Source organism: Lactuca saligna, chromosome 2 (assembly GCF_052625555.1).
Source record: "Lactuca saligna cultivar CGN05327 chromosome 2, ASM5262555v1, whole genome shotgun sequence".
Lineage (NCBI taxonomy): Eukaryota > Viridiplantae > Streptophyta > Magnoliopsida > Asterales > Asteraceae > Lactuca > Lactuca saligna.
The window spans coordinates 135,303,447-135,319,914 of record NC_136418.1 but is presented as its reverse complement, the minus strand read 5'-3'; the positions used below and the strand labels follow the sequence as shown (position 1 = coordinate 135,319,914).

Below are 16,468 nucleotides of genomic sequence, written 5' to 3'. Positions count from 1 at the left end.
TTAATAGTAGATAAATTAATTAGTTAAAAACATTCCTTGAGATCGACATCCGACTTACCCAACTATTCTATAATTTGATTAGGTACACTGCCTAGGTGCATTTTAATTAGTTGAGTTAGCTAGGTTATAAATATTAAAATTAGTGGGTACTTTTGTGCACATCAAGTTTTTTGGAAAGAGATTAGGAAGCATTGGTGTTGTTGGAGAGAACTAGGAGGATTCCATTCTTGCTGCGACTAGTATGAGTGCCATCTGGCTTGCTTGTGGGAAGTTGTCATAATTATACGATGTGATATGCGGTATGCACTCGTCTTTTTCTTCCTATCCCCCCCCCCCCTTTTTTTTTCTTTTTTTCTTTGAAAAGGGAAAAAAGGTGTAAAGAACAGCAGTATCTTACGAGTCCTTATACTCAATTTTTATTTAAGCACATGCTGAAGCCGAGATTTCGTTGGAGATGGCCCTACGTGGTCACTATCAGCGTAGGCTCTATCACCGAGAGATTGAAATTTTAGAGACTCTTCCCTCTACTGTGTGCATGCGAGAGCTTGCTGGATTGCTCTTCATGGAAGGGGAAAATATTGGTTCTAGCATGCCTGTTGCCCTCCTGGCCGATCGTTGAGGTCATTTCCCCGACTCGTTCACTGATTTCTGCTCCTTTTGGTTTGCCTGTAGGGGTACAAGCTGGGGGCGTTAATGCTTCTATTCGGAAAAGGCGAAGTTTGCGTGTGGTACCGTCATTGGACGAGGAGATAGAATCCAGTGATGTGGGTATTCGTCCTCATAAAGTGCGCATGACTGTATCTATGGTCAAGTTTTTTGAAATCATCAATGATGTTCTTGACAACAAGTTCATGACATCTGTGCAGAAAGATAAAGCGGTGATCCCTGATTCTACGATGTCACCTCCCTCGTCGTGTACTACTGTCGTCCCGATTGATCTTAGTTCTGACTCAAAATTAAGAGTGGATTGGGTTCACCTGGAGGTTCCAGTCAGCGAAAGAAGCCTTTAGTGCAGGGCGAAATATGAACTGCGCCTCGCTCCTTGTCTTCCAAGGCTTATGCTTCGGTATAGGTAATTATTGGGGATTCTTTACAGTCAAAAGATGCCAGTGCCCAGGAATAGAGTGTCTATTCCCATTCCCCGACTATGATGAGATTTCTTGCATGCAAGTCAGGGGTTCAAGTTGTTGGTAACCATTTTTATACTGCATCCCAGGCTTCTGCTCTCTAATGGTTGCAACCGCCGACCAGGTTTTCCATGCCAGGGTGACTGGAACATAGCTGAGACCTTTGTGCAGTACCATTGTAAGCCTGAAGGAGGAACTCCATGATGCAGAGGCTAAGTATTGCGTTCTTTTTAAACAGAATTGCGTTGTGGCCTGCGAAAAGGCCATTCTGGAGGTTCATGTGCTCACTTTGGAGATCCATACAGAGCACCTCGAGGATCAAGTAAGCTCTCTAACCCGAGACAGGCCCGGTGCCAACATCAACTAGCTCGATCACGTGTTGATGGTGCCATTGCTCGGGGTGATTTGCAGTGGGTGCTAGAGAAGGGAGTGGTTCATGTAATCGACAGGGTTATCGAAAGCACCTAGTTTGCTAAAGGCATTCAGGGTGTTCGTGAGGCATGTGAAGCCCTTGGATTTGAAAGGGGAAAGAAATTGAGTAGTTGTTCCATAGCTTTCAGTAGGTCTGGGGCCTTGGATCCTGCCCATGTTGCGAGAAAGGCTGAAGAGGTGGATACTACCCTTGCATCCCATTTTGAGACGGACTTTGCTAGCCTCTTCCATTTCCGGGAGCTGTATTACAACGGCTTCTACCAGTTTTGTGCTAGACAAGGTCTGGGAAGTTCTCCCTCGGACTCCGAAGGCTAATTCTTATTTATCTCTCTTGTCAGTTTTGTAATGGATGTGCCTTCCCATGCATTGTTCGCGAGGGAAAGGGTTGCATATTTTGTCTTGCATTTGTCATGGAAATGTTCTGTTCCTTTTTTTTTTTTTTTTTTTTTTTTTTTTTTTTTTTTTTTTTTTTTTACTTTTGTTGTACGCATGTGTATGTACATTTGGAATTTACCTGTAATAAATTCAAGTTAGGACTGCTCGACGATTCTACTATGATTTGTTTTTATATACTTTCCCTTGTTCTAGGGTTTACGTTGTATTGGCTAATGTTTGCTCCAAACGTCGCATAACTGCTACTACTAAGATACACTTCGTTGATTCGTGTGTTTAATTGGGCTTAATGTGTTAAGCTGCAAAATGGTAGTCACTGATGTGGACTGTATTGTATGGTCTATCTGCCAATACATAGGCCGAGATCGTCACCTCGAGGCCTTACACTGTTGTATTACACTGTTGTGCCTTTGGATTGGAATATGCACATTCTCAGCACTGAGATGTTATTGGCACATTATAGGTAAATATTATGACTTTTTTAAGACCTACGATTGCTTTCTTGCATAGATTTTACTCGAGTAGCGTAGGCGATTCGCCGTTGTCGCTACATGGAAAATATGCATAACCCCTTTACTTTTTGTTTTTGCAATTTAAACAGAATTTTGGAAAGCTCTTTCGAAATGAAAATTATATTAATTCTTTAAAATGAAAGGAAGGACATAAGTTGACAGACACATGGTATCTAAACACTAGGGCTCATGCGTGGATTTAACACCAGTAAAATTAGGGTCAAAATTTAACTTCTATAAAACCATAATTGGGATATACCAAGTCGTATATATCGTAACAAGGTTTCCAAAAATATAAAGAACACAAAAATCCGAGTTATAACGAAGAAGCTATGACCATTTGAAGATCCATAACAATACCACTAAAACATTGTTAAGCCTAAAACGAGAAATTTCAATGAAATAATTATTAGCCTTAGGTATCTAAATAAAAGTAGTAGATATCATTAAACCGTGAACATACATAAAAAGAACGCCCAAATCTGACTTCGTATGAGGAAGTTATGATTTTTCGAAGTTTCAGGATAGCGGTAGACAGCTAAAAACTTGAAATAGAGATCGAGCGAATTTTAGCCAAAGCAACCTAAATGAAAGTTGAAGGTCCCGAAAATAGAAATACAACGGTAAAAAGATAGACGAAAACGGACGTTGGATGAAGAAGTTATGAATTTTTAACGGACATTTCCAGTCCCGGCCTGTTAAAAACATATTATTAAAAATAAAGTCAAAATCAGTCGACGAAGTCTAAATGAGAGTTGTAGAGCATTTTTCACCTACGCGTGCATATGTAGAACGTCGAAAATGGAGCTCGTACACAGAAGCTACGGATTTTACAAGTTCGAGACATGAAATCCAAGGCTATCAGGCTGGCAACGACGTGGTATTGTGACTGATGGGTGCCAGGGTTGTCAGCACACGTCTCGTCCATGGAAGAGGATACGATCAACACCACGACATGGTGAAGAAGACCACGACGTGGCGCCCAAAAATAGGGCTATAAATAGAAGCCGATGGTTTCAGGTTTAGGTGCTCATTTCTTCTCTTTCTTGTGCTGAAGCTCTACGTTTAAACCCTCAAAGCCATCCCGAAGCCCCGTTCTTCACATCCAAGTTCCGAAGGATAGTTTTACGCTCCCGAGATTCCCGAGAAAATCAGTTTTCTCTAGTCAGAGTTACAAAGAACATACTATTAACTCAAGACACTCTCTTATGGGGTTAGGGTTGCCAAAAACGACTCGAGGGCTTGGAGGCTGAAAAGACAAGGCTAAATGATCCATAAAGGTGCTTAAATACCCCACAAACCCTAAAACTTAGGGTTTCTTTCGGACAAGAGTACGCCCAACGTACATATGTGTACGCCCAGTGTGGCACACCCTAGTACGCTTGGCGTACACACATGTACGCTTAGCTTACCACTCCTTCTCCTAAAATTAAGATTTTGCCACTACAGATTCTAGCGACCACTTCCTTTCAAAACAAGGACCAGAATGACATACTTTAAAACCAATAGATCAATTTGAAAATGTCTGAAAACCGACGCATTACACCCGATCTATATACCGAGCATGCCTCGATGCCGGGCGGGACCCATTAGATGTTTATTATATATGGTACGTGGTATCTTGGGGAACTCAATAGGCTTTGTACTTACGATTTTTAGTTTATGTTTCCGGTATTTCCAGTTGCAAAGGGAAGAGCTCGAGATGATTGTAAGACACACACCACCATGTTCTACATTTTTTTTATTAACTTTGATATGTCATGTTGATTGATACATTTGTTTCTCTGGATTTATATGACGATGTTTTTGGAATACTGGTTTTATTAAATTAAAAATGAAATTTTTTGGGTCTTATTTTAGAACGTTACACTTTTCATTTGTGGTTGGGATTGCAATTCATTTCATAGAAGAACCAATTATGTTACATTTCCATATAGCAAAACATAGTTTTTGGTACGTGCGGTAAAAAGAACCATCAAGTATGGGCTCAGCTATAGAAAAATAAAATGATTGTGAAAAAGAACTCTTAGTGACATGATTCATAGAAAAGTACAAGTGCCATTTTTTTTTATCTTGGTAGGAATACAACTATGTGGAAATATCAAAAGAAAATGAGTATTTCTTTGTCTACATGGAGACAAAGTGAAGTCGAGTTCATGGAAGCCACAACGGCTGCATGTCAAGCCATTTCGCTTGGAAATCTCATGAAGGATCTTATGGGACGTCACATCATACCTATAACTTTATCTTTACATAAAAAATCAACAATTTCGTTGATGAAAATTCTCTTATTTCATGGTTGAAGCAAGTATATTGACGTTCGCTTTCAATTCATACGAGAGTGTGTTGAAATGGATAAATCGTAGTCAAATATGTTAATTTGTTGGATTATCGAGTGGACATATTTACGAAAGTGTTGGCATGCATGAAACATAGAATATTGTGAAACATTGATCGTGTAGACTTCTCTCTATGGAAGGATAGCCTTTTGGTATGCTATACATGAAATGCATGTTGCGGTTTATAAGATTCAAGCATCGTAACCATCTATTTTTATTTTTAGTGAAGTGTAATATTTTTATTCATAATGAAGAGCACAACTATAAAGCTCATCACTTAGAAAGTGATTTTCTGGAATATATGCTGGGTTTTGAAGCCTCTTATGTCCGATTAAGCCTTCGAAGGTTGTTACTTTATTTCATGCTTATCTCGGGGCCACAAAACTCAAGTTTATACCCACCATTACACCTCATGCCACCATTTGTATCACGAAGAAGGTGTAAGTAACTAAGCATACGAATTTTACTTTGAGTGATAAGGTAGAGAAGTGGAAAAAAGAAAACAACATGAATAATGAAAACAACCAACCTATGTCGAGAACTCAAGAAAAGGAAGAAATAATATATGTCACCAAACCCGAAGGGCCATTTCCGTAATTTAATGAGATACTCGTTCCAATAAAAATTTAATAGGTAAAATGAGTGGTAAGTTGAATTTAGTATGAGAATGGACTCTTATGCCCCTATTCATTGCCATATTCTCAAAGAAATGTATCATTTGCAGTGATCAAAATTCGTTGGCTCACATTGGTTTTCACTTCTTGATATCCTATCTCTCCCTCCCTCGACAACAAAGCAAAAACGGTGCATAAAAAATCATGGCTCATGAGGAAAACACAGTACGTTTTGGGATACTAGGTTGCGCTGAGATTGCCAGGAAAATATGCAGAGCCATAAATCTCTCTCCCAATTCAATTATACAATCCATCTCCAGTCGTTCAACTGAAAAAGCAAAACAATTTGCCATCGAGAACAACTTGTCGGAGTTAGTGAAGGTATACGGCAATTACGAGGCAGTGTTGGATGATCCATCAGTGGATGCCGTTTATATTCCATTGCCAACAAGCATTCACCTGAAATGGGCTGTGTTAGCTGCAGAGAAGAAGAAACATGTGTTATTGGAAAAACCCACTGCTCTAAATGTCGAAGAGTTGGATCACATACTTGAAGCTTGTGAATCCAATGGTGTGCAGTTCATGGATGGAAGTATGTGGTATCATCATCCCAGAACCTCGTGGATGAAAGAGTTTCTTTTGGATCCTAATCTTTTCGGTCAAGTTAAAACGGTAAATAACATTCTTGATTTCTTGAATTTCTCAACATAAATTTATACTAGTTATAAATTTTGTTAACCAATTGACTTGTTAGTTACATTTGTTAACAAGATTTTATCTTATATGAAGATCTACAGTTCCTCGTCGTATTTGCCACCTCCACAATTTTTTGAGAACAATATCAGAACAAAAGCAGATTTAGATGGCTTGGGAGCTTTAGGAGATGCAGGATGGTATTGCATTGGAGCTATTCTATGGGCAATGAACTATAAACTACCAACCAGTGTCACAACCTTACCTGCAACAAATTTGAATTCCAATGGAGTCATCATGTCCACAACTGTTTCCCTTCATTGGGAAGAAGAGGAAACCACTGCAATCTTTTACTGTTCGTTTCTATCACATGAGACAATGGACATATCGGTTTTGGGATCCAAAGGGTCATTTCATGTTGAAGATTTGATCGTTCCTTATGAAGAGATTTCAGCTTCGTTTAAGTTTACATCAGGTGCACGTTTTGCTGATCTTCATATTGGGTGGAATGAAAAAGAGAAAGAAGTCCGAGTACACAATGAACTTCCACAAGAGGCTTTGATGGTTAAAGAGTTTTCGAGGTTGGTTAAAGGAATAAAAGAATCAAAGATTAGACCGGATACAAGGTGGGGTGGCATTAGCAGAGCAAGTCAAGTTGTTTTAGATGCTGCAAAAGCATCTATGGATGGTGGTTTTAAGGTTGTATATATTTGATCGCTCACTTTCAAAATAAATGAGGATTTTTTTGTTAAGAAATGGTAGCTACTGTTTGAAATAATGAGTAATATATATAGTTATATACATATAAATATCAATTGATGTGCTTCTACAAGTTCATTATAACGATATCATTGATCAATTCCAATTTTACAACAAGTGAAGGCTAGATTTGCGATTTACAATGCAAAAGGAAAAACATTTGTCCTCAATATATCTATTTATTTATTTTGTAACCCATTTCCATCTCTGTGCATCACCCTACGTGCATTAATGAATGTAGGTTTGATTAGGTGTCCTAGTCCCAAAGATTGTCCTCTTGACAACAACAGCACAACTTCAGACATGGTTGGTCTTAAGGAAGCTGGTGACTGAGTGCACATGAGCGCAATCTCTATGGTCTTCATCACATTTGCTTCATTGTATTCTTCTTTACCTAATGCTTCATCAATCAACTCTATGTGCATGCGTTTCTCATACAACTGCCATGCCTATCGACCAAAAGAGAATTGTCACACATTTGCAATAATTTATGTGTGATGAAAAAGAAGAAAAGAATGAGGTTAATCGTATGTTACATGTTCAAGGAGGTGAGCTGTGTCAGGTCCACTGAAGTTTTGATCAGTACATATTCGACCACTAATGATTTCAAGGGCCACGATGCCGAAGCTATAAGTGTCAACCTTCTCTGATAATTGTCCAGTGGTTGCGTATTCTGGTGCCATGTATCCTCTATATTGATCACGTCATAAAACATAGTGATCATTTGAAAAGAAAGGAAGTTAAATCAAGTAGAAATAAATACGTAAACAGTATAAAGAAACATACAAGGTTCCAGCAAGCTTTGTGCTAATATGGGTTTGATCCTCCGCTTGAAATCTTGCCAACCCAAAATCTGCAATTTTGGGTTGAAAATCCTCATCAAGGAGGATGTTATTTGACTTTATATCTCTGTGAATTATTTTGACATGGCATTCATTGTGAAGATGGGAAAGACCCCTAGCAATGCCAAAGATAATGTCAAATCGTTTTTCCCAATTTAGAGTGCCCTTTTTGTCACCTGTACATGATGAATGAAATTATTAATTACACATTTGGTTAAAACTTTCTTCTGGGTAGTCGTTATAACTTAATTATAAACGATACATGTGCAAAACTAACTTACCCCATAAGAAGTTGTCGAGGCTTCCGTGTGGCATGTATTCTAGGACAAGAAGTAGTTCTGGTCCTTCACTACACCAACCTAGTTGTCTTACAAGATTCCGATGTTGAATATTACTTATAAGTTTCACTTCATTGTCAAATTCTAATTTTGCACTACCATAACCAACATGAAGTTTCTTCACTGCCACTACCGTTTCATCATCTATAATTGCCTGTTATTACCAAGTATAAAGTCCTAAAGCAATTAAAACACGACTTTTAATTCACTTCGGCAACTTTCTCTTGATAAAATTAAATTTATGCAAAATATCTATATTTAAGTTGTTCAAAAATTCGAACACATTTACTACGACAGATAGTTAGACAACAATTAATCTAAATTGTTAATTACCTTGAATACTTCACCAAAACCTCCTTTCCCTATTCTATACTCATCACCAAAATTGTGTGTTGCTAATCGCAAATCTTGGTAACTGTAACCTTTTTCCCCTTGTAGTCCAGGTTCCTCTACAAGTGTCACAAGTTGCAAAATTTAAGCGATTAGTAGTTGTAATCTAAGACGTATATGTTGAGATAGAACATAATATAATTTTGAAAAGTTGTTAAATGAATAGAAAATTTTACGAAATTAAAAAACTGTAGGTACGAATTTAATAAGGGCTATCTACAATGCTTAACCATAAAGATGTGGACAAAACTTTGGGATAATTTTTTTTTGAAGAACAAAATCATCAACCTTGGTTATATATCATTATTATATTTGACTTACCCCTCACAAAGCCCATATAGGTATACCTGATGTATATCATGTGCTTTGTATATAAATATTTCTTAATTAAACCTTTATTCAACGTCAAAGGTGTAATATCTATGGTTACCTTGTTCAACATTCTTTGACTTCTTCCTTTGTCGATACAATAACCACAAAACAAGTATAAGCAAAAAGAAACCCACACCACTACATACTCCAGCTATCATGCCAGACTTGCTTGAACTTCCTAGTACAAATTAAGAACATAACAAATGTATAATAATGTATTGAAATGTATCCAATAACTGCAACTGAAAATTAAAGCTAATTAGATTATTGATGTATAAGATCCTTCACCTGTACTTAAGAAAGATAAGATATTTGTTGTCTGGTTGTTTCGAAAGAATGGAGTCTCAGAATACCTCATAAAGCAAAAAAAGTCAATTGCCCTTCCTTCCGTATTGGGTAGACAACCATGTAAATTGTCATATGCTGTATTCAAGCAACTTTGACAAATGGCTTGGCTTACGTTTCTAACACTGTGCAATTGCATACACTGTCGTGTTTCCGGTTGAGACTTGCCTTGTGGATGCTACATAGAAAGTAGACGTTCTTGGAGTAGCAACTTGAATATCAGATAACAATGCCTCTACCATTTGGTTGAAAGTAGTTATCGGCTGAGATATAGATTCCATGCCGCATATTCTAGTTGGAGTGGCATCATCATCCGATATAACATTACCGTCATTAAAGTTCGCACCGTAATTCTCATACCTTTTCACAAAAGAGGTACAATTTAGTATGCACACATGCATACATGTGTTGGCGATTTAATTGTCATTATATGTCATATTGGATAACTAAAATTTATGAGTGTCAAAATGACTCTGAACTGTGTACAAATCACATGGTACGGAGTGTACACTTGTATAAGGTTGAACTGTGTACAAATCACATGGTACGGAGTGTACACTTGTATAAGGCTAATATAGCTTCTAATTGGGTCCAAAGATAATCTGGTCCAACAAATGCAATTTAGCTTGTTTTATATGATTTTTAAACTCATGGACTTGATCTAAGGTGTGGACACGGTCGAACATGTGCAACTCATTTGGTCGACACTCTAACAATGCAAGACAAGGACAAAAATTGACAAAAAAAAAACTTGATTTCTTGTTTTTCCCTCGTCTTCTATACATGCATCCACAAAAAGAAATACAATTGAAGCAATCTCCCCTGCTTCCCTGCTAATTGACAACCATCCTTGGACTCCATCGTCTTCTTTTGAAAACACAACCGAAGACCAACCTTCTTTCAACCAGGTGCATTTCTGAGTTTTCTATTCATGATATTTCCATTTTTGCTGAGATTTATTATTTGCTCTGATTTTTTTGTCGTTGTTGATGTGCTCTTATTTTGTTGTTGTTGATGTGATGTGATTTTTTTACATCGAATGTATGGTCCAAATTTTATGTTAAATGTGTAAAAATGAGTTAAATTATAGGTGTTTGTTAAATTAGTTAAAAAGTTGTTAGTGCGTATGTGTGTATTTGTATGTGTATATTTATATGTATGAGTGTATGTTTTTGTGTATGTGTGTATATTAGTTTAACCCTTCTTGCTCTAAAATGTAACATTTTTATCATTCATTTATTCGTTAGACATGACAGGAAAAGAGAAATAGAGCTAGTTGGTCTTCGAATATTATGAACAAAAGTTTTCTTAAAGCATGTATACATGAATTAACAAGTAACGATCAGGAGGGTAGTGGCCTCAAAAGAACCTCATGAAATATAATAGTCAAAATACTAAAAAACGAGCATGACTTTGTAGTTAACAAAAAATAAATGAAATATCATTATGACTAGAAAAGCAAATATTTAGTTTGTTGAAATTGAAAAACAGAACTAAGTATTTTTATAATTTTAAAACAAACACGTTTCATATAACAGTAGAAGAATGACAAGCAGAGATAAATGTATTCTTTTATTTTAAAACACAATGTTATTTTGTTTTAAAATTTTGATAATATTAATAATTTTTTCAGACAGTTAAACAAGATAGTTGACAAATTAAGAAGTATTCGCCTCCTTTTCCAAGATCTATGCACCAACTTATTTGATGGGGTGACATCAACCGTCGATACCCCTCATCACACCAAAGTGTATTTTTAGGTTATTAAGATGGAAGACCCAACACCTTAGACAAATATCCCAACATCAACATCGTTATTACCCTCACCTACAAGTACTTGAAGATTCCACTGGTTGATTAAAAACATAAAGGAGGAAAATGAAATGCACACAAGAGCACACTAGATGATGCGATTAGATAAGTTGGTAAGGAAATTGTTAACGTTGCACATGTGTTCGTGTAAGCAAATGATCTTCACAAGGAGATTGACAAATGTATGAAAAAGTTGGAAGGCTTGGAGTGGGGAGAATTTCATCCAAAATACACCACTGCTCTTATGCTATTAACTGAATTTATAGTACCGATATATTCTAATCCACCAGGAAATACCTCAAAATGACATAGACGGCTAAAAGATATATTTTCTGAAGCAATAGGTACACTAGATAGAACTCTTTTACATACAGTTATGCCCGTTGATAAACAAATTTGCTAAAGGAGAAGGGGAAAATGTGAGTGCAATCAAAATGTAATAGGATTGCGTTTAAGAAGACTATCGTTGATCACCTTTATCCAGAGATCCACTATCATCCACCCCGATCACATCCATCTAGATCCACCATCACTTACCTCCATATATATATATATATATATATATATATATATATATATATATATATATATATATATATATATATATACACATATACATATACATATACATATACATATACATATATACATATCAAGATCCACTACCATCCACCTCCTCGGTCGGTGGTAGTGGTTCCTAACAAGTATGATGGTGGTTTTCGACGAGATAGTAGATGCAGAAGATGACCGGTGATGGTCGACGATAGCCGGTGGTGGTGGTACTTTAGAAGGGACGAGGAGAGAGAGAGAGAGAGAGAGAGAGAGAGAGAGAGAGAGAATAAAGAATGAAAGAAAGAAAAGAGTTAGGTGAGGTTCTTAGGGGATTTATTTTACTTTTCATTTATTTAATAATAAAAATAAAAGAAAATGAGAAAATTCATAGGAGCAAGATAGTCTTTTCAAATGCATTTAAAATTTTTAGTGATAAAAAATCCGCTCGATATTTCTAATTTTGGACTAACCATGCGATAATTGTTTTTACTCAAACTGCACTTTTTGATAAAACATAGGGACAAATTTTGTAATTTACTCAAAAATAAAATACATTGCTACTATGCATCTTAAAATGAATATGTTGTTATAGTGTATTAAAATGTTAAATAAATAGATAAATAAATTAAAATACATTTTGTATTCATGTATATTGTTTAGGGAAATTTACAGAAAAATCCTAAACTTTTAGGAAAAATTCTAATAAAGTCCTAAAAGTTTTTTTTTAAACAAAAAAATCTCATTATTTTGAAAATATTATATAATTTATCATTTTTTGTTCAAATATAAACAATAAGTTTTCGTTAATTTGTACAAAATATTAAATAATCTGGATTTTTTGTTTAAAAAAAACTATGAAACTTTTCTAAAAGTTTTGGACTTTTCTCTAAATTTCCCCATTGTTTAAAATAAAATAATTCACCTAAAGGTTTATAATTTGCTATAATATATTTTTTTTATAGTTTAGTATATTATTTTAGTTTTGGCTGAAAATAAAAATAATGTTTATTAACTAATGTCTATACTAAAAGATAAAGGGTTCGGTGGGTTATTAGGGTACTTATTTTACTTTTTTTTTTAATAGAAAATAAAAATAAAATGGGAAAAATCATAAAACCAAAATAGTGTTTTCAAATGCATTTAAATTTTCAAGGAACTGCACGACATTTTTAATCTTAGACTAACCATACCATAACTTTTTTTATTCAAACCGCACTTTTTGATAAAATATAGGGACCAATTTTATAATTTACTCCAAAATAAAATACATTCCTATTATGCATCCTAAAATGAATATGTTGTTATAATGTATTAAAATGTAAATATCGTGTGTTCATTATATTGTTTAATAAGATGCATTCTTTGTTGTAGGAATTTCTTTTTGTCGAATGGCGATAATGTTGTCTGCTTAAAATCAAAATAATTCACCTAAAGGTTCTTAATCTGCTATAATAAATTTTTTATAGTTTAGTATTTTATTTTAGTTTGGCTTAAAATCAAAATAATGTTTATTAATATGTATTTACTTTACACAAACCGTTGACTCTAATATTTTAGTGGACGAATATGACAAGTGGACAAGAGGTGGGCGCGGCTGCTTTAAAATGTTGGAACTATTATTATTTAGATTTAGATGGAGACAAAAGATTATTTAAAAGCTTTCATTGAACAACTATTTCTGGTGCATGTTGATATAGTTTCTAATTATTATTATTATTATTAACAATACCATTAAAGGCATTATCATAATTACTATTTAAACAACAATCTAATCTAATCTGTTTCTATTTACACCTAAAACCACATATATCTAAAATATATCTTAAATGTGATTTAAACTATAATATGGTAAATAGAAAACAATCCATCATATTCTTATGCCAAAAACATTATTATTATTATTATTATTATTATTATTATTATTATTATTATTATTGTTGTTGTTTAATAGCAAAACTATTATTATTGATCGTTATATTGCTATCATAAATATAATTGTTATCTATAATTATCATCATAATAACAATCATTAACAACCATATAACCATAAAAATATATAATGGTTAATAATAATAATAATAATAATAATAATAATAATAATAATAATATTATTATTATTATTATTATTATTATTATTATTATTATTATTATCAATATATGTTTACTTTTATTAAATATTTTATTATTATTTATATTATATTAATTAAATTATATTATAATTTATTAAATAATAATAATATTGTTATTTATTATTATTATTATTTTATTATTATAATATTATATTATTTGTTAGTATTGTTAGGTTAAAAGTTATAGTGTTTTTTTTTGCCATTGGTAAATCGACATCCATAAATCGACATGACATATTTTAATTACCGTCCTCATTCCCCGGTGGTAATGTTGAAATTCCACACCTTAATTATTTTTGTCATTGATAAAAATAATAAAAATATCACTATTAGTTTATATGTCCATATATAGGTAAAAATTGTATTATACCCCATACCCTCATGGTTATTAATAATACTATTATTATTATAACCGGCAATCACGACCACAGCACCACTCATACGACTCAGACGAGTATTGATATGTTATTTTATTAATGATATTGACATGTAATGGTAAATATTGTAATTTTGTACTATGCTTATCTTAATTTAATTTGGAATAAAAATAAGAAACGTTGTTACTTTGTTATTCCTAACAGTCACGATGAGAACGAGATTCTAATATATTATTATGCCAAAATACAAAAAATCAAATATTAGTTTTTAGAAATAATATTTAGGACATGCTTGGAAAAGTAACTAATAGTTCGAAGTTTAAAGATGCTAGCAAAAGGTGCTAGTTTGTAGCTAATAGTAAAATGTTTAGCTTTTATTTATACAGAATAGAACAAAAATAGTTATTAGTTTTTATGTGTATAAAATTAATTAAAATTTAAAATTAATTTGAAAGCTTTGAACTAGTTTTCGGACTCGAAGCTTTTTCTTAAAAATTATAGATAAACGTTCAAGTTGTCAACCAAACTTTTTTGTTTGTACTAAAAAAAAATATCCAAAAAATTTCCAATAGCTTTGTCTCAAACAAAGCCCCAACCCGAATGTATAAATAAAACAATTTAAATGATCAGCTACGTACTCATTAATTTCTACTCCAATCTACTATCATATACTCAATCATAACTTTGATTTCCAGCTTCAAACCAAAGACGAATTACCCTACAACAATATATAGCTATATTATAATTCAGATTATTTATCAACATTACGCATTAATTAGTCAGTTAATACAAATACACAACCAGTATTTTTAACGTAATCCAAAATCCTTCAATACTCAATAGTAGGAGTTTTGATTCTTCATCTATAATTTTCAAACCATCAACATCTATTATTCTACATTTCTTTGCCGCAAGCATATAATTTCTTTTAGTTAAGAGCCAACGCAAATACATCTTAAGGGTATCATTCTTGGTTTATGATCTGTTTTTATATATTATAATGTAAAAAAGTTAATGGACAAATGCTATAGAATATAGATGGACACCTGTGACTTGTGAGCAAGAGCAACACAAAACAAAATAAAAAAAAAAATCTAATAGCTAGCTGTGGAATTTTTTTTTCTATACACTAACATATACCTCTAGTTTTGGAGGTTTGTAACCAATAAAATCTTTGTTTTATTGATATCATGATTTGTACTTGATTTTTTTTTTATTTTGTTAATATATAAGACAGGCATAACAAGTTCCTGATCTCACGATATTAAAAAACACAAGACAACTTGTAACTAGTTTTTAAAATATAAAAACTCATTTATGAATAACTTTAAGAATTACTAGTATTTTTTAAAGCATGTTTGATATTTAGGATTAAAGTCAATTTTATATTTGTCTTAGATGATATTATTATCCCTTGGCTGATAACAAATTTTTCCGACCATTTTATTTTTCCAGCTCAGTCAAATTGGAGATACATGACTTTTAATTAATCATGGATTCGCCGATTGTTTTAGTGATAAGCGAAACGACTGTGCATGGTTGGATAAAACCATTGAATTTGATTCATGTATCATGTATAAACGTTGGATTGGAACACAGAACATCTAGTTTAGGTATCATTAAAAATTGTCAATTATTTGAAGAAGTTAATATAGAGTAAAAGAGATGGGAATTTTAATGTTCTAACCTGATACTGCAGTCATCATAAATCACGTTAGCCCCATCAGCTATCCCACATGCTTTTGTCTCATTAACTGCGGAGTCAAAACATGCCAGACACTGCGAAGTGGACAGATACTCCCTACACAAAGCGAAGCTGTAGACAAATGCGTCATTATTTGCAGCCTGTGCAAACGCATAGTATACCTGTGGATCGGATAACTGCCTTCGGAGGCTAGAAAGGGTGGTATTGAGATTGCTTAGGTAAAAGTCTCCGTAGGCACTGTTGTATGATCTACAATACCTTCTCAGGAGAGTATTATTCCTATCATTTGACTGTGAAATCACCTGCTTATCCATGGTTATGAAGATGATGATGACCATGGTGGACATCCACCATGGCAAGCTATGGCATAAGATTTGGTGTGGGGTTTTTTTTTCCCATTGAAATACCTCGAAAGATGTTTTTTTTCTGGATCAGAAAATTCCCCCGCTCTTGAAGCAAAGCGTTGAAGCTTAATTAAGAGATGAAGAGGAAGAGCAAGAGATTAATCTTGTGTGGAGGCTCAGCAAAGTTAAATGATATATCATAGTCAAAATGGTAGGAAGAATCCAATTTAAAAATCGAAGAATCGGCTGTTTTGTAGAGGTCGTTATGGTCATCATACAAAGTGGGGTGGCTTTTTTTTTTTTTTTTTTTTTTTTATATTTTTTTTATATTTTTTTTTATCAGTAGTATTACGTATCTAACACGTATGGTCTTACACCAATTAAGTTACCAAC

General features: G+C 33.8%; 1 protein-coding gene and 1 pseudogene across 2 annotated transcripts; one reads left to right on the top strand and one right to left on the bottom strand.

Moving 5' to 3' along the window:
• The first annotated feature begins 5,517 nt into the window (after positions 1-5,517).
• On the top strand, positions 5,518-6,888 carry LOC145031715 (putative oxidoreductase At4g09670). Its single transcript, XM_078980320.1, has 2 exons — positions 5,518-6,089; positions 6,207-6,888. The coding sequence occupies exons 1-2, from the start codon at positions 5,622-5,624 to the stop codon at positions 6,822-6,824; spliced, it is 1,086 nt and encodes a 361-aa protein (XP_078836446.1). The 5' UTR covers positions 5,518-5,621; the 3' UTR covers positions 6,825-6,888.
• Positions 6,889-6,943: 55 nt separating this feature from the next.
• Positions 6,944-16,299, bottom strand: LOC145031714 (cysteine-rich receptor-like protein kinase 42; annotated as a pseudogene). Its single transcript, XR_013677007.1, has 8 exons — positions 15,714-16,299; positions 9,100-9,516; positions 8,870-8,989; positions 8,383-8,498; positions 7,993-8,203; positions 7,656-7,887; positions 7,406-7,559; positions 6,944-7,318 (listed from the first exon to the last, which is right to left on the bottom strand). The product of XR_013677007.1 is annotated as a cysteine-rich receptor-like protein kinase 42 (transcript).
• Between the last annotated feature and the right edge of the window lie 169 nt (positions 16,300-16,468).